Consider the following 25,292-nt stretch of genomic DNA (forward strand, 5'->3'; position numbering starts at 1 on the left):
TGGTGGTGGAGTGATTGGGGGGAATCAATCTACATATATTTGAAACCAAAGTGGCTTATACCTACTTGTTTTGTCTTTGGGTTCGTCATGATATTTACATGACTAAAAGATCAAGTGAGAACAGTGTTAATCCATTTTTAGGAAACGTTGCTTCAGACTTGAGGATGCTTTATGACTGTTTGATCAGCGTTCTCTCTGAAGGGTTGGCCACATTCAGTGGCAGCACCATGTTAGCAATGAAAGAGTTCGGCGACATGTTTTCGGATTCAGTGACGATGATCCAATTATCGCCACAGCGACTTCATGGACTTGGACATATGTTCCGAATATAATCCTGGAGAATTTCATATTACTAATGCTGACTAGCTAAATAAAACACTGAGATGGCTTGTTTTTGACCTGGTGCCTTGGTAGTACTGGTATCTGGCATTCCATCGCAACTCCCTGATTGGGATCCTAAAGGTTATACAACTAAATGTCTTGGGATGTTACTAGAAATGGCTCAAAACAAACGGTTGGAAAAACTTCTGTAACTATCTTTATACATTCTTCATAAGAGCCAGACGAACTTATTTGACTGAAATTGGTCTTTCTTGGTTGTATTTCTAACTAAATTGTACCTCATTGTTAACTATTCTCATTCACGTTTTATTCATTTATTTTTCTTGATCATACTCTTCACAATTCGACTCCCTTATTTGTGCAGTGTATTATGTTTCGGTGTCCATTTGTACCAGTATTTGTGTGCAGTAAGCAAAACAAATGAAATAAAAGTAAGTTGAGGAAAATTCCGACCATAGGTTCTATGACTGTAACACAAATTAGTCATGGAGGCAGCCAGTTACATAAACTTTAGGGTGTCACATCGCACTGTCGATTTTCTATGCTAAGCAAGATTTAGAAGGTGCCATTGCTCAAACAAGCTATTATTAGTAATAGTACTAGTTCTGATTTTGCTCATGTATATTGACTGCAAGAATTTCCTTCCCTACCTGTCTCTTCACAATTTGATTTCCTTACTTATATGGTGCATATTTATTTTGGTGCCATTATAACAGTAGTAATGTGCATTCTAATAAATAATGTACGGTTTTTAATTTGTAGGAACTTCGCCTAGAGGATTATTCTTTGAATCGCCGTGGTCCATCAACATCAGCTAGTGGGACTTCAATCTTTGCCTCCTCATCCACTGCGAAACCGTTTCAATTCGGATCACCTCAAATAAATACATCAACATCTATTTTTGGTCAGACTAGTAAACCTGCAAATACTTTGTTTGGTGCTTCAGCCAGTGGTGTCAGTAGCAGCAATAGTATGCTTTTTGGAGGTACAGGGACTCAATCAGCCTTTGGACAAACTTCCCAAGGTACTACAAATTAGTTGCTTAAAAATTATGTTTTTTCTTAATAGCAATTCCCAATGCGAAGTAGTCATCGACTTATTTTTAAACCTGTCATGTACTCTATTATCACATGTGTTTTCTGTGTATTTGTTTTTTATTTATGCAAAACTCCTTAATGATATCCTCCTTTCACTAGAGTTATTTTCTCTGCTAAGAAGAGGGTAATATTCCAGCGGAACCAATACGTTCAGTTCAACCATTTATAACCTAACTACATAATTAGTTTTGTAATTGTCACAAAAGGTGTGACTTAGTTAACACAGACTCACGTTCAATGATTGGCATGAATTTATTGCTTCAGATTTTCTGTGACCCCACCTATTTTCTAATCACAGTTGTTACTGTTTCATTTGTTTCACAAGCAAATGCGTATAGAACGATTACATTGAGTAGTGTGTGGTATCTACATGACAAAAGTATAGTTGATTCTACTGAGAACAATGATGTCAGTCAGTCTTAATCAAAATAATAGTGTGTATACTTACTTGTCTTTAGGTATTAGATCTTAATCTGACTCTACATACGCGTTTTTGAGACAATTGTATGTTATTCTTTTTCTGGCTTGCGTGTAGTTACCGTAACGCATCATTCCCTTAATGTTATAACGTGAATTGGCTTTTTTGAACTACGGCTATTAATCATTGCAAATTTTTAAACATTAGCTATCATTATACCACAGTATGATGTTGCTGTTTGGGAGTAACTACAATTTATCACAAGGAATAAGTTCAGTCAGTACTAACTATTATATAGTATCATCACTTCAGTTATACTTTAGGATCCATCTATTGGTGCATCAGCACCCTCCCTTGATTTTTTTTCTATCTCGTTAAAAATCTGTTGTTATAGCAAGTTAATTTTCTTGATATAATTTTATATTGTTAATCTAGGAGGTCTTTTGGGTTTGAAACCTCAATTCGGCGCTGCAACTACTCCAAGTATATTTGGTTCGACTCCCGCGTCTCAATCATCTGGGTTTGCCTTTGGTCAAACAAATCAAAGTAAGTTCGTCAGTTAGTCACAATATAGAACCTGGTATTTATGTAGATCGGTTCAAGTTGATATACCCCGTTAGTACAGAGGCGTAAAAGTGTCAGGACAAATACCAGAATAGTGGAGGTGGTAACAGTATCAGTGATAACAGGAGAGATTAGGGATCGAAAAAACAATTTGAGAAAATATAAATTAGCGAGATAAAAACGAAAAAGTTATGAGGAATTTAGAGTCCTAGACTTTTAGGAAGGAAAATAATGGATGCGCCTGCGCCATTGCAAACCATTTCGAGCTATGTCATTCAAAGTCTCTAACCGTTGGTTACGGCAATCACACGGACCCCAACCAGTTAATCTACATCAACTAACATAGTCCAATCGTCAATGACTTCATCGACTGATGCCATGCTTTGGTTTGACCCGTCTTAGCCTTCTCCCAGTCTACTGTTACACCATCAAGGTAGGCGGTAGTTGGACATATGTAACGCATGTCCCAACTACCTCAGTTGATGATTTACTACCTCATCTATCGATTTCCCATCCTTAACTAGTACTCCATTCGTAACCTAGACATTCCTTATCCAAAACACACAAGCAATGCTTCTTAGACATCCGTGATGGAATATCAGTAACCTACGAATATTCTCTACTCTTAATAGCCATGTTTCACATTCATAAGCGGAACAAAACGAACTGCTGCGCAGTAAACTCGCCCTTTTTTGGTAGACGGATATCTCACCAACGCCACAAGTGACGCAAGTTGGCAAAAGCTAATCGAACCTTCTGAATGCGGGTGGAAATTTCGTCAGACATCGGACAGTCTGAACCGATGAGACTCCCGAGACAAGTTGAGTGGTCAATACATTCAACTACTTTACTCCATATCATTAATTATTCAGGCGATGACGCAAACCAGTCCTGAAATAACATCCTAGATTTGGAGGGAGAGAACCGCATCCCAAATATGTTTGAATTGTTGCACTGCGATCTTGAAGAATACCACTTGAAGTAACCGATTCCGACAACATTTCGGCATAAGCTCTAACTCGATCAGTAGTGTTCGAATAAAGAACCTGTACAAAGTTAATGTACTTCTTCGACACTCCTTTTATTGACGGACATTGCTAGAGGAATTTACGATCAACAGTTTCTAACGCCACCTTAAGGTCAAGGAATGGAACAGTAGTCAGCCGTCGAAAAGTATGTCGGTGTTCCAGAACGTGCTGAAGAGTGAATATTTGCTCCATACACTCACGTCCAGGTCTGAAACCAGCCTGGTTTTCTCAAGTTTTCTCTTCGCAAGCTCCAGCTCTTATTGTACAGCAGAATTACACCAGGGGAACACTTGTTCTGTATGATTAGTTCACTTAAGGGAGTGGTACGAAATATACAAAGTAATTGGACAGTTTTACTTGATATGTGAATACAATTATCCTGGCATAGTTAAGCATTTATCTCTGATATGTTTCTCGGGAGTTTTTTGAAAGACTTTTTGGATTACTCTTTAAAGTACTCTGTAAAGTTTATGGAACTACAGGAACAGTCTGTTACCTCTACCTGTTTAATTCAAAGAGATCCCGGCAATGGATAAAAATTTAGATTCAGTGGAAAACAATAGATCGGACTTCGTTCTGTAATGAATCAAAACCTTTATGACCAGGTCACCATAAAGCTTATTCTTAGGAAATTTATGCGAATACATTTTATAAACTGATCAATAGTAGATCCTGATAAATCCTGGGGTCAAAGTTTATTATTCACTGCGACGAAAGTATCTCATTCGAAGGTTTTAACATCGAACTTGATCATGGATTCGTGTAAATGCATCAAGTCAAATCCAATCTACACATATTTTGTCTTCAACTGAATCTTAATAAGATCAGCTACTAAACCACTTCCGAGATTTAAAAAAAGTGGTTGACTGTAGATCAAATAAAATCTGGTTGTAAATGTAATTCATGCCACGAAGATATCATTATCTTGTATGACAAATACAAGTTCCAATTCTAATACAGCTTTAACTGGGTTGTAGCGATTTCAGTAGATTTAAGGATGATCATGAATTTGTGTCTCTAAGTCGCTGCAACTATCCCTCCGTATATCTATACCATTTAATAAGTATTTTTTTTCCAAATTTATTTCTCCAGCAACTTCTGTTTTTGGTGCGAAACCCTTGTTCGGCACCACTTCAGCTGCTGGTACTGGTACTTCTCTTTTTGGAACCGCGCAAGCCACACCACAACTTGGGAATACTGGATTTTCATTTGGCCAACCACAACAACAGGCCACTGGATTAGGCACTTCCACTAGCTTTTTTGGTCAGTCAAATCAGGCATCAACTGCTGCCAAGCCTTCGCTTTTTGGGACCCAGCCAACGACCGGCACAGGTCTTATGTTTGGATCACCGGTATGCATAAAAGCTCCTAGATTTCTAAAGCCTTCGTTTATCAATTTTCTAAACCGCATTCTCTACCTTTCAGTCTACCGGTATTTTTGGCGGAGCTAAACCTGCCGGAGCAACGTCAGTATTTGGTGCTCCCACAACTGGATTAACGGGTTTGCAAGGGACTCAGCAGCAAACTGGGTTTACATTTGGCTCCCCACTGGGCACAGCTGGTGGATTGCGACCTGCTGGCACAACAAGTCTATTTGGAGCAAATACAGCGGCTACAACTTCAACTGCCCTTAAACCTGGTGGTTTATTTGGATCTGGTACGTCGTTAAGTAATTTCTTTTATCCTACAATAAGCTTAACATCATTAGAACATTCAGCCCATCAAATAATCATGTTCTTTATAGTAGATTGGTTTGGTCCCTTATCAAAGTGTTAGCGGTTGAGGTAATTTACAAGCAGCTTCATCTACTCTGGTCGTTTATTGTGATGTGATGTTCTTCACTATCGTCATCCACAATTATCCAAACCGACCGATTGTCTTTATTTAATACCCAAAGACTAAGGAGTGTGAATTCATCATCCTAGAGATTGATTGTAGGGACAAAAACTGATGTAGTATAAGTGCTTTTCTGAGTTCACTGTCATATTATGAACTGATGATCTAGTCAATAATTTTATTTACTATAACTTTCAAAGGAAAGAAAACTACATGATAGTTTCCAGTATATTTAGTGGATGTACCCACCCATATCTGCTACCATAATGTTTTTTACAAGTCCAACAAGCTTTTTTTGATTGTGAGTTAGATATAGAATGACCACCAGTAATAATAATAATGATAATAATAAAATGATTAATCATAATTTCCTACCACTTCGTCATTACAAAATCATTGTATACTCGACGACGATCTTAATCATCAAGTTACCTCTAGATTGCTTTATTATTGTTAGTAACCGACTATTGTCAGACTTTACTACCTAAAACGGGGTCTGGCCAGCTATTTTCCGAATATGCACGTGTCAATAAAATTTAACATTTTGACTTTTTTGACTGAATAATTACATACATTAATCACACATATGCGGTTTCATAAGAGACTTTCAGCCTATTGCAAAGCTGGTTGCTGCAAAATCCAAACTCAACCATTAAGGCTTTTGGTATATTTTCCCTTTGGTCTTTCCTTTTGAAAAAAACATCAGGGTGCATAATTGCACTTTAAATGTTTTGTGCTCTAAAAGCGGTATCATACGAGTGGAGCTTGTCGGAAACAAGGATAAGTCCCAAATAACCGCTGTTGCAAGTTATATATGTATATATATATATATATATGTTGGGAGGTTGTTGCTATATTACATATTTTGTGCTGAAAATTCCTGACTGTAATCAAGCATGATACTATTATTCACTAAATGGTTTGATAAGCTCCTTGTCAAATAAATTTTCAGGCTTTAAACTACTCTTGTTGCAGCTGACTAACTTGTTTTCAATAGCGTCGGTCATAATCAACAGAATTATCCAGTATCTTTACTATATATCAAGAATTGTTACGTAGAAATTACGTGGTGTGTATTAAGTATAATAAATGCATTTATTCACTTTCATAAACGTGTTACGGTTTGGCTGCCTCTATTTTTGAATTTCTTATGTTATTAATTTTATGGATATCTGTACGATCTCAGTTCTTACGAAATCTCTTATTTGTCACAAATTAGCTCTTGTAAATGCGACTGTTCGGTCTTGTGTTTTTCCCAAAAACTACTTTTGTGCTTCTAAGTTAGCACTAAATGTTCTTATACGTTGTTTTTTAATCGTCAGTTAATCATACGTACATATATGATCTTATTAGTAACGTCTCATTAAGGCACTAAACATTGAGCTTAAATCGTCTGTCAGGACTAGTCATCATACGAGATTATTTCTATGACACTCAGTTCTCGAATTGAAATGCCTTTAACGGAAAGGGTCCCTACTATTTGAAAACATGTGGAAAGTTTAGAAAAGTACCTTACAGTGTTTCTTATTATTTTATGTGACAGTTCTTTGCTTTGCGTCACTTAAGCTTATTACTTAAACCTGTCATCTCTCATGGAGGAGCATAGGATTCTTCATCGAACTCTGTTATGGGCAATCTTACAGTTGTTTTCAGCTGCTATCTATTCATTTGATGTCTGCTTCCAATTCACGACGCAATGTGTTCCCTGGTCTATCCGTTTTCCTCTTCTCTTCAGGATTCTGAGTCAGGGCTTGCCTCATGATGCAGTTTGGTGATTTTCGGAATGTACTTCCTATCCACCTTCGACGTCTTTTCTTAATTTCCTCTTCATCTGGAAATTGGTTTATTCTCTCCCACAGTTGGTTGTTGCTGATGGCATCCGGCCAATGGACATTAAATATCTTGCGTAGACAACTGTATATAGATGCTTGTACATTTTCGAAGATGATTGTAGTAGTTCTTCAAGTTTCAGGTCCTTACAGTAGAACTATCTTCACGTTCGTATTGGAAATTCTGACTTTGATGTTTGGCTGACAGTTGTTTTGAGTTGCACATATTCTTCAGTTGTAGGGATGTTGCTCTTGCTTTGCCAATCCACGCCTTTACGTCTGGATCGGATTCTCCTTGTTCATCGATGATGCTACCCAGATACTTGTAAGTTTCCACTTCTTCCAGAGTTTCTCCAAGTGTGATTGATTGGTGTTCTTGGTGTTGTGTTTGAGGATCTTGCTTTTTCCCTTTAGGTATGTTGAGGCCTACTGGTGCAGAGACTGTTGCTACACTGTTTGTCCTCACCTGCATTTGTTAGTGTGCATGGAATGGGAGATCTAAGTCATCTGCAAAGTCCACATCGCCTAGTTGCATCCAACCTGTCCATTGTATTGCGTACTTCCCCTCAGATGTCGAAGTCTTCATAATCTAGTCAACCACAAGAAAGAGGAAGAGGAAGCAGTCTTATCTGACTCCGGTCCTCACTTGCAATGCATCTGTCAGCTATCCTCCATGCACCACTTTGCACTGAAGTCCGTCGTGTGAATTCTGGATGATGTTGAAGATCTTCGTAGGTACATCATAGTGTCGAACAAGTTTCCATAAGGTACTCCTTCCTATCCACACTGACAAACGCCTTCTCATAGTCAATGAAGTTGATGTATAGTGACGAATTCCATTCGATTGATTGTTCAACGATGATCCATGGTGTCGCAATTCGGTCTGTGCACGACAGACTCCTACAGAACCCAGTCTGTTGGTCTAGAAGTTGGGCGTCTGCTGAATGTTTCATCCGGTTCTGCAACACTCTGTTGAAGCGTTTTCTGGTACTGACAGTAGTGTGATATCTCTGTAGTTCTCACATTTGCTTAGATCCTCTTTCTTTGGTATCTTGATGAGATATCTTTCTTCCCAGTCTGTCCGCATCTGTTCTTCCTCTTAAATCTTCCTGAATAGAACGTACGGCATGCTCGCAGTTCTATGTTTGACTTCAGTGCTTTATCTGGTATATTTCTAGGTCCTTCTGCGTTCTCATTCTTGATTTGTCTGATGGCTTGTCATCCTGATCTCTTCAATCGTTGGTGGAGTGACATCTATATAAAGGTCTGTGTGTGTGTTGCTTCGATGTCCGGTGGATTCAGTGGAGTTGGCCTATTCAAAAGTTCCTTGAAGTGTTCCGCTCATCTGTTCCTCTGTCCTCGAACCTCAGTGATTGGCTTGCCTTTTTGTCCTTGATCGGTCTCTCTGGGTTACTATATTTCCGTCAGTTTCTTCGTTATGTCATACAGCTGTTTCATGTTTCCTTCTTTCGCAGCACTTTCTGCTGTCGTCGCTAGGTCTTCGACGTATTCCTGCTTGTCGGCTTTAATGCTCTTCTTCACCTGCTTGTTTGCCTCAGTGTATTCGGCTGTTGTTAATTGCCGTCTTCTTCTTTTTTCATATCTTGATACTTGCCCAAGGTTTCGTTAGAGATCTATTCCTTATGGTGATGCATCTTGCGGTCCACAACCTCCTGACACGTTGAAGTTAGTGCTTTTTGATCCCTATCCAGTTATCCTCCATAGTGGTTTCTTCTTCGTGTAGATATTGTGGATAACATTGGATAACAGTCATTGTGATTCCCTCATTCCTTGTTTAGAGGTATGCTTTGATAATCCATAGTCCATGAGATTGTCATCTTATGAGTGCTTCACGTACTTCTTTGGACAGCATTAGAGCAACTGCCTGAGTGTGTGGAGCATTTTGTTCTTCGTGACCAGAGTATAGTAGCATCTCTGCCGAATCTATCCTTTCCTGTTCAGCTTGGGAACAATGTGTTTCACTTATTCCGAGCACCGCCAATTTGTATCTCTGTAGCTATTTGATTGGTCCTCCCGGTCTCCCATATTGTCCGGGCATTCCTTGTACCTATGTTAATTGTTGATCTGGTTGTTGTTAGAAGGGGCGTCGGCCTCGTGACTTCCGAAGAATTACCGGCTCTCACCATGAGGCGTCATAATTCTTCTGCAAGAAGATCCTTCAACTCTGAGGGCAGAGTTTAAATGGTTTAATTTGTATATTATGGTTAGCACTTTTTTTAGCAAGGTTGTTTTCTACGGGATGGGGTTGGTGACCCCGTACACAACCCTCCTCCTTTACCCGGGCTTCAGACTGTTAGTAACCCTAAAAGGGCCACAGGTGGGGTTACTGAAGTTTATACATAGTCTTTAAGTATTGTTATCGAAAATTGAGAATATAACTTACGGTGTCTTTTTTCACACTTGTTTATCTGTTGAAAACGTCATGTATCTGTCATTAGGGTCTTTATAATATTTTGAATGTTTACCAGGGACATCCACTGGTTTTGGTTTTGGAACTGGTTTAAATAATCAACCCACCGCATTTGGTAATCTTGGCACAACATCTTCAGCTGGAACAACACTCTTCGGTCAACCTGCTGCTAGTAGCTTAACAGCTAAAAAGCCTTTCGGTTTTGGAACGGCTAATGCTACTGGCATTGGATCGTTTGGTTTTAATCAACCTAATACTGGGACTAGTTTGTTCGGTGCACCATCTGCGGCTACAGGTTTTGGTTTAGGAGCAGGGGCTACTTCAGGATCTTTGTTTGGTCAAACTAGTACAGGTTTCGGTCTTGGCCAAAAGCCCTTGCAGAATGTTCCTGCAGGTAGTACATTTGGTGGTGGCTTTGGTTTGGGAGCAAGTACAGCACCAACTGTTGGAGGTTTGGGAAGTAATCTTTTTGGCACTAATGTTGGTACTCAAAGTTTAGGCTCTGTTGGAGTTCAACCCATTGGCTCTTCACTAACTGGACTTGGTACTGTGAGTTGAATTGTTTTTGTTTTTCCCTTTGGAAATTGTCGTTTAATTTATTACCGTCATACAGTAAAATGTGCTTGTCTCTGGGGTACTACTGAAATTAATTCCTGGCTATCTGTAAGTACGGTGAATAGTATAGCATAAAGTGCAAAAATGCAATTCTTCAGTGTTGCCTTTGATACTGGATTCTTTTTTAGAAATTCAAACACTTTACTTCTACCCGAAGTTTGTGCTGATGATGTCGTTCAGAAGGACGATGAAAGCTCCACGACCAAACCATCCAGCTCAGAGAACAAACCTACATCAAAGTCTTAGTGGAATTCCCTTACATATAAACATATCAAAATGTGATATGAAATATGATGCCTGGATTTATATACAATTTAATATCAGTTTGTATTAAATCTGGACATACAGTCCCTAGTTATCCATCTAGTCAGACTTTTGATTCTGTAGTTTGAGTGTATGACCTTCAAATATCAAGTCCAAGGTCCTAACCTATTTCAATTTCTGAATTCCGACCTACTATCACTAACCGTCACAAACTATGTATTAAGAGAATTTATAATTAGGTTTTCAGCCCATTGAATATCTGATGATGAACTTGTTAATGTTTCATGTAGTTCTATGTTTACTGTTTTCTAACTGTGAATCAATCATTTCTCTTCTAAAATGTATTAACAACATTTTAACTGGGTTTTGACGGAAATTTTCTGCTTGTTCTTAGTAACGGCTCGAAACATGTACTGTGAAATTAGCTAAATTCTTGAGGTGTAAAATTTTTTTGATATTTTTAAATTTCCAATGTACACATATTTATTTTGTGAAAAGATTGTTGTCGGCCATTTTATTCACTTTTTGAGATTTATGCTGGTATGATTCTCATATACCCAATCTTGACTTACTTTCAGTCTCCTCAATTTTCTGTTTTATACACTTTCTGAATGTTGTTTCCTAGATCAATGCAACAGGTTCTGCTTTTGGCCTGGGTTCAAACGATCAAGTTGCTCAGTCTATAAAAGCTCAACAACAAGTTTTAGAAGTTGTTCGTAGTATGCCGTATGGTCAATCTTCACTGTTTCGTTACTTAAACTTACCTACAAATCCTGCTTCTAACGCAGATTCAAAAGCACAAGTTCCTGGAGCTATAGCACCCAACACTTCTACTTCTGGAAGTGTTATTGTACCAGCTAAATATGTCGCCACGATGTTCGCTGAGCGTAATAGAGCTGCAGGACTATTAGTCGGATCTAGTCCAACCAGTTCTGGTTTAAATGGTAGTCGTGTTTCTGGTTTCCGTCGTCCTGCTAATTCTAATGCTCGTCTCCTCCAGGTAGCAAATCGCAATAAGGTAAATAGAGTTTATCAACAAACTTTGAGAGTATTTCATGTGCGTTAGATAATCTGAGATTTGTTACTATTCCAAACTTACTTTCCCGTTATTGCAAAAGCAATATACAGTAAATGAACACAAATTTATTTACTGACTGTGCATAATGCCACTATAAATTAAACTTAAATTCCTAATTATTGACCCTAATAAACGTCTGAATCGTTAAATCAATGCTTGCTGAGATGATAGTGGAACGTTGGTTTATTGGTTAAAGCATTCGAGTTTCAATTACTCGGTTCGTCATTCAAACTTTACTTCAGCTACTTCATTGTTGCCTTCCGGGTGGTGTGGCCTAAAATGGTATTCCAATTACTTTACTAGTTAAATTAGTTACATTTTTTACTCTGATGATGGTACCAAATGATGAGAAATAAGATAATCTACTTGTTCTTCGTCTGCTTAAATGTCTACAAAAGGAGTTGCTGAAACGAGGTCTCAACATATCTTCTCTAAGCAGTTCGCTTCAGTCAGCTGACAAGCTACTAATGCCTATACTTCGTTTCAGTTTGTCGGATTGTTTACCAATATCCAAAACACTTGGCATAATGAAACTTTGTTTCAGTCAATTAATCTGCTCAGCTGATGGCTTGTAATTTAAGGTTTTGAAAGGAGGAACCTAGGAAACTGACCTTAAACCTCAAAAAAGTTGTTACACTTTTCATTATTTTTCTGTTTGAAAGTTTATTTAACTGACTTATGCATTCATCTTTTAAAAAGAGAATCGTGTACTTAAACCCCGCTCAGCCTACTGAGATTTGAGTTCCTGGTCATTAAAATATAAAGTGATTAAAGAAAATGTCATTTTGTTGCCTTTTCTGACAATTCGACGGATTGCAATACGGATGAAGTCAAAGATTTTTGTATCATCAACTTAACGTCATCAGCCGAGCAAATTAGACAAAGACTTCAGAAACTTGACTGTCTAGCATTCCCATTGAATATCTAGTCAAACGGAGTTTATAGTTAATCAGAAGTCTACAGAGAAAAGCATATAAGTATAGGCTTGATATTTTAAAGAAATGTCTTAAAAATACACAGGACACTAAATTTTCATAAACCTTCAGTAACTGTCTGAAAATCCAAATCACTTCACAAATTTTATACCTTTTATCATTAAAAAAATACATAGGTGATTACGTTTTTGTGTTTAATATCTACGGTCGGCTTGTAGTCCTTCATAAGTATTCCCATGATAAGTTTTCTTTCTTTTGATTTGTCTTTAAATTATTGGAAGATCAAAATTCAGTTATCAAAAATCACTTAATATTTATTAATTGTATACTGTCATAAAATGATGAATTTGAGTTTCCCTATTACACACTTGTTGGTTGTGTAAATAATTGACTGATTCAATAGGCATGTGGTTTTTTCTGATTCTATCTAAACAAAATTTCGTCATCCTTAATTGATAGGTGATAATTGTGACCAGCAAACTAGTGAACAGGTTAATGTGTGCATTACTGAAGAATGCTCGTATATTTGCCTGTCTGTAGATAGATTGGTTATTGGATAATCGTTTACTTTCCCTAATGCTTATGTTCATTTTAAACAATAATATCATAATTACACTGGCTCAATCAATATGCTTTTTATTAACTAAATACTTTTTGAATAAACGTACTCAACATATTCATTTCATAAATAGTCATTGTCTCTTTCTTGCACTTTTATCAGTTGTTTTCAGGTTTCTATGAAGAAGATGCTTTAACTAGTAATAATAATTCTCCTTTGTCATCAAGTCTTCGACGCGCCGCTTCATTAGGACCGACAGCTGTTTTAAGCCCTGTAAATAATAATACCACTGGTAATTTCTTTGTTAAACGAGGAGAATGGAAACATCTTCATCTACCTGAAAATGTAAGAAATTCAATATTGGAACGATCAAATGCTATAACAAATGAATTAAATCAATTGGCTGAATCATCTTTAGATAATAATACAGTACATTCTGATTCGATAGTAAATAATAATGCATCAAATAAACAAATCTCTGTTTCCTCTGGTGATATTTCACTGAAAGAAGTAAATAAATCTAATTTATCGTCACTAGATCAATCTATTGTTAATAGTACTGTGGAGAAGAAAGTAAGTTTTATCTAATAGTTAATAATTATGCCCCAATAAAGTATGATGGGTGTTATGTTCTTATGCCTTGTTAATTATTAAGTGACTATACCTCCAATAGGATACCGACTTACACCACCTTGGCACTGTGCCAAACCAGTGGCGCATAAACCAATACGAGCAGCCTAGAGTCAACTCTGAGTCCATATTGGTCCTTCTCCTCTATACCTGCCCATTTAGTCCAGCAAAAAATCCCTACCTCTACTGTATGAATCATGTATTTCAGACATACTCAAATCATAAACAAGCAAATCAAACCGCATCATACCATAAAATAGAAAATAACATTTATACAAGATCAGACCAAAAGTGGTTGTGAGTGTGAGATACTGTAACTAATACGTTGGGGATAACTTAAGAATAATAAATCGTATAATAGTAGTCAATAGGTCAAATGGAAGCTTATAAGAAAAGGAATGTAAATATGCATACAATGTAGTTACCTAATAGTTATCCAATAAGAATATATGTTATAATAGTCCACAAACAATTCCCAACAGTTATCATTCATTTATTCTTCGTTAGGATGCAACAACAGGATTACTCGAGTATGATTGAACCAAAGAGTGAGTAATTTTATGGTTAAGCACAGTTTACTAGGGGAAATGAATAAGTCCATCGATGATGCTACGAACCTTCGTCAACTGAAGGGGTTAGGATAAATGCCACTTATATCTAGTCACTTCTCTGTCTCTTCACAGCTTCATTTTTGTGTGGCACATATATATTTTGATGCCTCTTTCTACGAATATTAATGTTTTTAACTAAATATGTCCTCTACCCTAATATGCAATACGGTTTGATATAGTAGGTTGGAACAAAGTCGTAAGAAAATTGCGACCTAACATCAATCCTATTGTTGTGAATGAGAACACAGGTGAGGACAACCAACTATCTATTTAGCACAAATTACAACGTTACTTGGTAAAATACAAAAACCATGCTATGATACACTATTTGCAAAATGTTCTTCAATTGCCCCAGGCTTCATTGTTCCTGGATTTTCACACAAATTGCTTTTTATTTCTGTTCTTCTCTTCTTGATCTTCTCAATCTTCTGCTGTCAGATATTCTATTCCTTACTCACCATATATACTACTTATGTTGATATCAGTAGCTCACACCACACTATGTTCATAATAACCGATCGAATAAAGCAGACGATAACTGTATGGTATGGTATAAATAACTTATTAGTTTATACAATTTATCAAGTCAATCTTTAACTTATTTTATTCTAAGCAGAATCAAGTACTATAAACAAAGATGGATGGCGGCTAACAGTGGAATCCAGGACGCGCGTTTCGTCTTATTTGAAACTCATCAGCTGGATGAACCTGCATCCAAGAGTTGATGTTCACTCCGGGACTCTAATCCAGTACTGTCCGCGTCATCCACTTAGCTACTAAGTCCAGGTACATTCAGCTGACGAGTTCCAAATAGGACGAAATGCAGCCCCTGGATTCCACTTCTCTTTACCGTCCATCTTTGCTTATAATACTTGTAACAAGATAATGTCCACGCAATTCGCACAGGGTGCACATATTCCAATAAGAGACTGGTCAATAACAGTCCCAAACATCAATGAGAAAATTCAAACAAACAGTACAAAAATAAATCGGAATCAAGTTCTGTTAATTATCATTGCCATTATCGAATTACTCATTCCTGTCGCGTATAATTGTTATCATCATATTTCTAACATCATATTATGATTGGTCAATAAACGAAGCTATCTAATTTGAACATTTCAATTTCCAATTAATATCACATTAAAATTATATAGCTATCATCGGCTGCGCATTTTTGAATCGTTGTTTTTCTAAAAGTCTACATATATCATTAAATAGGAATAATATATTTTTAAAATCTCAGCGAATGAATTTGTAGTAAATCCAGCTTTTCTCCTGGCAATCTGGTCCAAGCTTTTTCAAGGAATTATAATCAAACATCAAAATTATCGAATATAAATAAGTACATGGTTCTCCGGGTTCATTGTACACTGAATAGGTCATCCAATCAATGTTGATAATGTCTAGACTGGGTATATGTATTAGTGTATTAGTGATATATATGATTCATATCATATATTACAAACTGTATGTTATCTTATAAATTCACTGATAAGAGACAATATATAGTGTGAATGTAATTTCTCCTCTCACCACTTACGTTTTCTATACAATATGTTATATTAACACTTATCATTTCACATCACAAATCTCTTCCACACTAATATATATACCCAGTATAGACGTTATTAACGTTGATTGGATGACCTATTCAGTGTACAATGATCCGAAGAACCATGTACCTATTTATATTCGATAATTTTGATGTTTGATTATAATTCCTTGAAATAGCTTAGACCAGATTGCCAGGCGAAACGTTGGATTTACTTCAAATTCATTCGCTGAGATTTTACAAATATATATTATTCCTATTTAATGTCTTACATCAACTCGGCGCTCAAATACTGTGAAACTATTCGCTCTAATTTAGACGAGAGTTCTTATATATCTACATATATCAATTAGTTTTTGTATTTCACTACTTCATAATTGTGTAAACTTTATCTCAATCGTATTTTCTCTTTATTTTCCCTCGAAAAATATCAGTTGACTCCTGTTACAACAACAAGTGAATCATCGAGAACTTTATTAAATAATAATATTATCAATAGAAAAATTAATAATTCTCCATTGAATAATCATATTCCTCAACAGAATAAAATTGATAATACAATCCGAGTACGTGATAACTTACAAGGAAGTATACATGAGAATAACACTGATTCTATATTGTCTAGTCCATCAAATATTACTTATGATGATATTTCTATACTTAGATCACCTAATTCAGAACAATTACATGGTGATGGTGATACATCAGATTGGGATCAATTAAATTATTGTAAACCTAATAACACTACTACATTAAATCCTTCTGGTGTAATTTTAACAAAACCTGGTTATTATACTTTACCTACGTTAGATGAATTAGCTGAAATGGTAACTGATGAAAAGTGCTTAGTAGAAGATTTTGTAATTGGTCGTCGTGTAAGTTCTTGCTTGTTTGTTTTCGTAACTGTTTCTAATTTCTTTTTAAACTAGGATTTTTCTTTGTCCAGCTATAAAAAAAGGAATATAATTTGCGAAAAATTAATGTATCTAGAGGGGTTCAAACCTAAAACCTAACATCATTCCATAAACTCATTGATAGTTGGATTAAACCGTGTCGATAGGTACAAATTAGCAGGTCGGAGTCTGCACGATCATCATAATCGGTGGTTGGAGACGTTATGTAACATTACTTCCAATCGTCCGCAAAAACGCGGATGTATTTGCTTTTTGTCTTCACTTAGATCATAAGTTTTAAGTCTATCTTGTACTTTTTTATTCAAAGGATTCCGTGTCGTATTATGTTTTCCATCCCTAATATTATCTACTAACGTTGGTACTGTTTATGTTTTTACAACTCTGCCATTTGTCCTTATAATTTCATCTCGTTGTGCATATGTGGTGTGCCAACTTTAACTGATAAACTTGTTTTTTTGTGATTTCAGTGTAGACAGATATGTCTGTCTCTTCACGCTGCCCGATCGCGACTTACTTTGACTAGCATGTCACTACAAATTTTTGCAGTGATTTAAACTGATACATTAATAGTTTTAGGTTTTAATAAGTGGATGTATTATAGACATCTCAGATTTGTTTGCCTCTACGACAGTGTAACAAACGAATACTTGGGTGGGGTAAATTAATTTATTGTATTATGCATAATCACGCACCGCATTTTTAAAATATGAAAACTATGCTTTGAATACACCACTTGCACATCTTCCTCGAAATGTCTCTTACAAACTTCATCGTTCTTCCATTTCTGTTGCAACTCCAACCACTGTTCTTCTTTCTCTCAGTCAGTCAGCTACAACGTAAGACCAGGCACAAATATGCCATACCTCATTAGCACAACAAGATGAATTCATAGTAGGGCTGATCAGACTCTCAAGATCAGTGAAGTTATCGACGCGTTCGACTACTTCACTCCTTATCCTTAGTTCAGGTGTTGACGCAGGCCAGTCCTGGAGCAACAACTTTCATTTAGAGGGGAAGAAACGCATCCCAAACATCTTGGCATTGTTACTCAGTGCTACCAAAAGACCCTGCACTTTATCAGAGTATTCACCAAACAGGACTATGTCATCTGCGTACTCTAAGTCGATAAGTGGACCTGCTGGTAAGAGATCAATTCCTAAAAATTCAGTCGACGAGAGCGTTATTTCCAGTAGTAGGTCTATTATGAATTTGAACAAAAATGGAGATAGTGGACAGTGTCGCTGGACACCACTTGAGGTTGTAAAATCAGATGACAGTTCGCCATAAGCTCTAACTCGACTGGTAGTGTTCGAGTAAAGAGCCTTCACAAGGTTTATGTACTTCTGAGGTACACCTTTCCATGACACACACTGACACAGAACCTCTCGGTCTACAGAGTTAAATGTTGCTTTTAAGTCAAGAAAAACTATCATTGTCGGTGTCAGTGTTCTAAAAGCTGACGAATAGTGAATATGTGGTCGATGCAGCCATGACTTATTCGGAAGCCAGCCTGATTTTCTTGTGTTTTCAATTAACGAGTCTTCGTAAGGCTTCTGATAGTTATTGAGGCTAGTATTTTAGATGCTATATTAGTCAAAATAATCCCTCTATGGTTATCACAGGATGGTTTTGACCGCTTCTTATATATTGGGACAATCAGTGATTGTGACTAGCTGGATGGGATTACGTCCAACTCCCAGATTTTAGCTAAAATATTAGTCAACATAATCGTTAAAACTGGAACACTAAATTTAAAGACTTCTTGATTCAATCCATCAGGATCAACTTCTCTTCTTCATTTCAGATTAGCTATAGCTTTTTAAACTTCAGCTAGAGTCGGGGAACCTACTTCAATGTTCCATTCAGGTTGTCTGGGAATAATGGGTAGTTGTAGAGTAGCTGAAGGCCAGCTAAACTGTTCTCTAAAGTGTTCCGCCCATCGTTCTAAACATCTTAACTGAGAACAGATAAGAATATCGTACACGCGACAATGGTACCACCGGTTAAATAGTGTAGAGGTGCAAAATCTTAAACATACAAGGTGTACTGGTCCATTTGTTTGTTGTATTAATGAAGTCAACATTCACCCTGATATACTTTGTTGGTTGATAATGCTAAATCGGGAAAAAGTTATAAGTGTTCAAACCAAAACACGATGACATTTTATCAGGCTAGCAGCCGTTTAGTTCTACGTGAGATCCTCTAGATGACATTGAAAATTGAGCATCCTCATACATATGCAGTCACATTTTCTTAATCCTCAGTAATTTTCTATTCTAAAACCGTGTCTTTTTGATTCATTTCGGTATATTTGTATTTTTTTTATTTTGTTTTCTGTATGGTATAGAACTTGAACCCATGCCATTTTGTCTAAGATTGTTTGTTTTGATCAATCCCTTTTTTTAATTTTTGATGATGATATTACTGGATTACTAAGTACAGATAAGAGTTGTGGACTTTCAGTTACGCTTTATATGCTATCCAGTTTCCCGAAACGAATTAGGTTTAGTGGGAGTCAAACCTATGACTTAGTGGTTAAGGGTTGAATGGATTAATTACCAAGCCACAGCTCCACTTAAACTTTTGAAGTTATACCACTATTCACACTGTCTTTTTTTAAAACCATCATACCATTATATCGATGTTTTACTTATTCTCGTGTATATTCTTAAAATTCAGCTTTATGGACATATACTATTTCCGGGGATTACTGATGTTTACGGACTTAATTTGGATAATATTGTTCATATTCGTCGACGTGAAGTTGTTGTTTATCCGGATGATGAAAAGAAACCTCCTGTTGGTACTAGTTTGAATAAACGAGCTGAAGTTTGTTTGGAGTCTATTTGGCCTACAGATAAATCTACAAGAGAACCAATCAAATCGCCTGAACGACTAGCTTTAATGCATTTTGAAGAACGTCTGGAAAAGGCTACTAGAAGAATGGATGCCAGGTATTCTTGAGTTATGCAATAAGTGTTTAATTGTAATCTTCACTTTAATTTCTCATTCTACTAACTATTTCATCATATTATGTTACTTTAACGAATTTAGATTCATTGAATATCGACCAGAGTCTGGTTCTTGGGTTTTTGAGGTCAAACATTTTTCCAAGTATCGGCTAGACGATTCAGATGGTGAAGATGAAGGTAAAAATTGTGACTCAGACTCACTAAACAAGTCACAAAATCTTTCGAAATCGACTGATTGCAAAGCAAAATGTCTATTCGATAGTGATCAATCAATCAATGATGATGCACTCAATATCATTCATAGAAATGAGGTAAATAATTAGTTTTCATACCATATACATATTTATTAGTCAGTTAATTCCTTGTCCTCATAAATCACTATTTTTTATGATATCTTATTAGGTAGTCTATAGTAGTCGACCGGAAACCCCGCTTGTTTTCCCTTAAATACATTCGCTTCATGTGTTCGTAGTTTTTAGTTCGTTCATTTTCGCTTTGTCAATTTCCTGCCTCTCTGTTGATTTAATTGGTCACAAATGAAACCAACAAACATGTGGAATAAACAATGAATACACGAACTTTTTGAACTACCTATCTCATTGTAACCATTTCGGCGTTAGTGTCAATTCCATTAAGCATTAAGGGATTTGCTATACACTAACATATGTATTAAATCCAGGAACGAAATACCGTGGTTCTATTCCCATCCAGTAGTAGTAGATAAAACATTAAGGAATCCTGTTGTCCTATCTGGTGCAATGTTTGAACGTTAAAAGTTCCTACATGTAGTTTAGAGCGTGGTTTCAGGAGACCAGGAATGACGTTCCGTGTACTCGAATCGTTTGCTATAGCAGTGCGAGGTGGTAAAAGGACGTGAGAAGGGTTAGTCGTAGAGATAAGAGAGTTATTTGGAGGTGTAGAAAGGATTTGAATGTGACCAACTTGGTCTCGTGTGCTGTTACAGGTATGAGGGCTAATATTACTTCCCGGCTGCACACACCGTGGAAGGGTATTTCTTGAGGGACCTGAAAAGGAAGTTGGATTAATGTTGGTCTTAACGACCTGGGACGTGACTGCAGAGTCCAAGGGACAACTTCTTGAAGCCGGTCATGCACGACGTTTTTGTGGAAGGTTTTTGACGTGTTAACTCCGTTCTTCAAAGGGCCTTACCACTGGAGACGGAAATCCGTGAGGTAAGGTGAAGCGTGACATTTTTAGAGTTGACCTTTTCTAACCCCTTCCTTCCTTGTGAGAAGGCAGCATCGCTGTTATGCTGTTTGTCCGAGGGAAACATCATATTGCTGTCACACCCATCTACAGTCAGTAGTACGACTTCGCCCTCAAACCTTGAGTTGCTGCTTTTAATCTTACCGTTCCCCAATCGACCTGCCTGGCATGGTAGAACCTACAGGAACATATGTTCCAGCTAATATAGCTCGGTTGGGTCATCACGATAGGCAAGCCTGACCATCACATGGTAGCAGCTACGGTCGAGAGACTTGATATCATAGGTCTGGATTTTTATTTATTTATTTATTTAAACACATATATATTGGTACAAAAGGGCACCAGATACATATGCGCCACACAAAATAATGAAAGTAGGAAGAGAAGGGATGAAAAGATAAGGCGGACTGAAATGTACAACCAGAAGACTCTTTCAGTTAGGAAAGTTAGAACCACTCTTTATGAAGAAAGTAAAAGAAGGTTGCAGCAGGATCGCCACTGGCTTCTATTCTGAGCCATATCTGATAACGTCTCTAGCCACTGTGTTGCACCATCTCTCGGACCCCAGCCAGGGAGTCGTGAAGGACCAACAGAAGCTAGCCCTTTGCAGCTTTCTTTCATGCCACGACACCATGTCATACACTGACCTCCTCTCCGCTTTCTCCAACCAGTCCCAGAATCGGCAAATGATGCACGACGTGGAAGTCTCTGGGACGACATTTGTAGAACATATCCAAGCCACCGAAGTCGGTGTTTCAAGATGGTGACACCAATTGAATTATCGTCTCGAAATGCTCTCACATGGCCACGCGAATATATAGCCTCTGCCAGGGAAGTCCTACTCACTGCCTTCTCGTGGCATTACTGTTGTTTACGAAATTGAGAGGACGAAAAGCGAATGTCCGGCGCTTTAACGGGGTTGGTGGACATGGAGGGTCCACCTAGGGGAGTTGGAAAACCCTGATTCCAAACCAATGGTGCACATGTGCTCCAGTATCCTGAAGGAACAAGTGGCGTACGAACCAACCGTTGGTCACCGGCTACCATGGGACTGCATCTCCTCACGATGCTCCACTGCCTTGTGTATCAGACCTTTAGGTCAAAGGCTTCGGGTGTGGCCCCCTAAGAAAACCACATGCTTCGGTTTGGGCACCCGGGCAGTATCACAGCCCACACACAAATGACATGAAATAGGTCTGGATAGTCACATTCGTGTTCTGTTTACATTGCTGACTATTTCACCTTATCTCAGCTTGTAACATAATGTTGGTTCCTCTTAACCGAGGCCAATCAGACACAGACAACGTAAGAGCCTGACACACTGTTGTATCAAATTTACTTACCAAACTTCACATCAGCAAAGGGAAACAAAATTAACGTGGTGAAAACCAAAGGAGTCACTGTAAATATGTAGCTTAAAAAAAAGAATTGAGATTATTTACAATTGATTAATCACTAAGTAGTGGCCATTGTTATGTATATCAAGTCCTTCTTAGTGTTGTTTGAAACCTATCGATCAAGCTCGACCCCGGCCCTACAGGTCAGTGGCACCTCGAATAGCTCAGTAGTAACGTTTCTGATTGTGAAGCTGGATGACACGGCATCATGTTCTCCAGGAAGTATTAGTTTTCTCAAAACTACGGGTGCACCTTGTTGACGAATGCCAAATAGCACGGGACTTTGTCCCATAGTTTCCTGTCGACTAATTCCAACCACTGCCTTACAATAAAAAGCGGAATAATATCGGTACTTAAATTTGTCCAGTTACGATTTATGGCAATTTCTGAATCCTAATTAGATTGCCTTTAGACTTCGATGCCACTCAGACCAGTGACAAGTAACCTCATGGTTTGATCGTCACTACCCTTTTTCCAATCTATTCATATACTGACAAGTATCGCATATTAGAAGAATAAGAAACCAATAGAAAAAGGCAAATCGGACTACGGCAAAAGATTAAAGAAAAATAAGAAATACAAAATTAAGAAAATAAAATAACACCATTTTAAGTCATATGAGTGACTTTTTTTTAGTTAAAGCGTCTTTTACTCTTCTTCATTTATTGTCATTAGAAGCTTGGGATCTTTGATTCAGACCAAGGAACATTCAAGGATTTCCAATTAAAGCCATATATGAATATGAAGGTTATTGATCCTCAATTCGATCAGCAAGTAAGTTATTGGAAGCTATATGATTGCTATATACTGCTGAATTAGATTGCTATATTGTTAATTTCATTAATTTTTTGTGTTCGGTAGTAAACACAGTATCCTTTTTTACTGTGGTTAGAAACTTACATCTCATAAGAAGGTATTACAGAGTTGTAAACTTGTCAAATACTTTAATTTCCATTGAATAATGGTCTGATTAAATCATTTATTAAAAAGTTTATTTTAGTTCTTCGCTATAAATTTAGTTCGTTGGTAGTAATTTTAGTTTCTCCAACACAATTAATAGTTTTTGGTAATTTCGTATTTTGATTCACTTTTTGTAACAAGCCATTTTTTTCTAAAAATTGATCAATTCATGAATTGATTTGTTTACAGCGATTCTATAGTTCTTGAGAAGTTTAAGTTACTTTTTACGCTGGAGCGTTACGTTAATAGTTTGAGTGCTTGGATTTCAACATGTATATTGGAAATTTGAAATCCCCACTTCTTTCTGGGTAACCGGATGGAGTATCACTTGTCCCAACACAAACGTTGTGGCTCAATGCCAAGTGCGTAAAACTGTACTTGGTAATAAGCTAACCTATTTTTGTTCTTGTTCTTTCACGCTACTGTTTTGTTTCTGTTCTATTTTTGATACTTCATAGAGTGATTTTTACATCCCCCAAATATTCCGCACATTGCCATCATGTCCTACTTACGATGGTATTGCACTATATGAGGATGATAAATTAGATCAACGAAATGATCTACCACAAAGTCTACAGTTGTCACTTATGGAAATGAAAAGTCATTTGGACGTGATTAATGATAACAACTTCTCAATGAATTTGTACCCGTATGAAAATATAACAAAAATATGTGGTAAGTGTATATATTTAGTGTTTGCTAGTACAATACATGCAGTTTTATAATTGATCACACTTTCTGTAACTTAAGCCTTTTGTGTTAGTTAAGTGAGCTCGGTTCATCTTTGATCTTTGTTGATTGTGGAATTTTAGGTCTCGATCATCACGGGAATCCATATGATAACGGCCACAAATGTGTTTGCTACGTAAAATTTTCGAAAATGTATGTGTAGTTAGAAGGGAAAATTTTACAGAGAACATAGTCTACTAGCTGTTGTGGCGTACGGTGTCCGAAATCTGATTCTGATATATGGTGTGCTACTCACTAACCTCCCAATTGACCACTTGAGCGTGAAAGTTTGTTGAACTACCGAATGAAATGCACAAATACTCATCCATATATATATACCACTCTATCGTCAACAGATCAACCCATTGACCTCAATGAAAATGCACTTGACTGTTAGGTCACTTCTGGTTGCCATCGCTTGACCTTTTACTACTTCTCATTGGCTCTCCATATCACTTACCTACGTTAGGAAAAATAAATCTTATTTTCTTGCTGCTGTTTTTAAGAGATAAGAGTAATCTCACGTTATTTATTGCTTATTTGCTACATTTCTTTAATATCCTATTACGGATTAGTCTCTCATCGATAACATTCATTATTGGCACATTTAATTCAGTCTAATTATTTCCGTTAATTTCAACTGTTTATTATTATTGTTTGTAGATACAGTGTCAATGAAATCTGGCACAAATCATGATAATATGACATTGTTAAATCATGCTTCACATTGGATAATGGATGCTGGTCTTTGGCATGGTCATGGTATGCGACCATCTTTCAGTTATTCACGGTTTCCTGAATTCCATTCTATGGTACTAGTTTGTCCATCACCGCATGATAATCAATACAATGATGAGATGAATTTTGATCGCACCAATTCCATTACATTCTTCACATTACCATCACCGATCGAATTATTTGATGAGGTTAGCATTGATAAAACATTCGACTTTTCCTATTAACTGATATTGTTCATCCCTTTTTTGGTAGTTTTCTCTTTAATTAATGATGACAATATTTTGAATGAGCCGTCTTTATTTATTTAATAAGCTTAAAATTTATTAAATTGAGCTTGTGCTTATTGATACCGCGTTTAAATTGATTATAACAGATCATTTACCAGGTACTTAGCTATGAGCCACACTTTAAGAATAAAGTCTACTAATACTATACAGTTGCCCAAACTGAAGTAATGGAAGAGGAGTTCAAACCTGTGACTTTACAATTTCATTTTCATTGTGGCGTATATATATTTTAGTGCCTCCGCCTGTAGCTCTTCTAGATCTATTGCCGGTCCCAAG

The 25,292-nt window shown here is 37.0% G+C and overlaps 1 protein-coding gene across 1 annotated transcript in view; it reads left to right on the plus strand.

The window, feature by feature from the left end:
- Nucleotides 1-24,953, plus strand: part of Smp_027890 (nucleoporin 145 (S59 family)) — a gene marked incomplete at its 3' end in the record, with an annotated part of 27,316 nt that extends 2,363 nt beyond the window's left edge. The window contains exons 5-16 of the mRNA XM_018792603.1: nucleotides 1,105-1,366; nucleotides 2,293-2,403; nucleotides 4,542-4,801; nucleotides 4,875-5,106; nucleotides 9,604-10,094; nucleotides 11,050-11,442; nucleotides 13,159-13,569; nucleotides 16,335-16,667; nucleotides 19,386-19,660; nucleotides 19,761-19,989; nucleotides 23,721-23,937; nucleotides 24,655-24,953. Of these exons, the coding sequence (XP_018644180.1) occupies nucleotides 1,105-1,366; nucleotides 2,293-2,403; nucleotides 4,542-4,801; nucleotides 4,875-5,106; nucleotides 9,604-10,094; nucleotides 11,050-11,442; nucleotides 13,159-13,569; nucleotides 16,335-16,667; nucleotides 19,386-19,660; nucleotides 19,761-19,989; nucleotides 23,721-23,937; nucleotides 24,655-24,953 (3,513 nt within the window). The remainder of the gene's footprint in view (nucleotides 1-1,104; nucleotides 1,367-2,292; nucleotides 2,404-4,541; nucleotides 4,802-4,874; nucleotides 5,107-9,603; nucleotides 10,095-11,049; nucleotides 11,443-13,158; nucleotides 13,570-16,334; nucleotides 16,668-19,385; nucleotides 19,661-19,760; nucleotides 19,990-23,720; nucleotides 23,938-24,654) is intronic.
- Between the last annotated feature and the right edge of the window lie 339 nt (nucleotides 24,954-25,292).

The sequence above is a fragment of the Schistosoma mansoni genome (assembly GCF_000237925.1).
Source record: "Schistosoma mansoni, WGS project CABG00000000 data, supercontig 0241, strain Puerto Rico, whole genome shotgun sequence".
Lineage (NCBI taxonomy): Eukaryota > Metazoa > Platyhelminthes > Trematoda > Strigeidida > Schistosomatidae > Schistosoma > Schistosoma mansoni.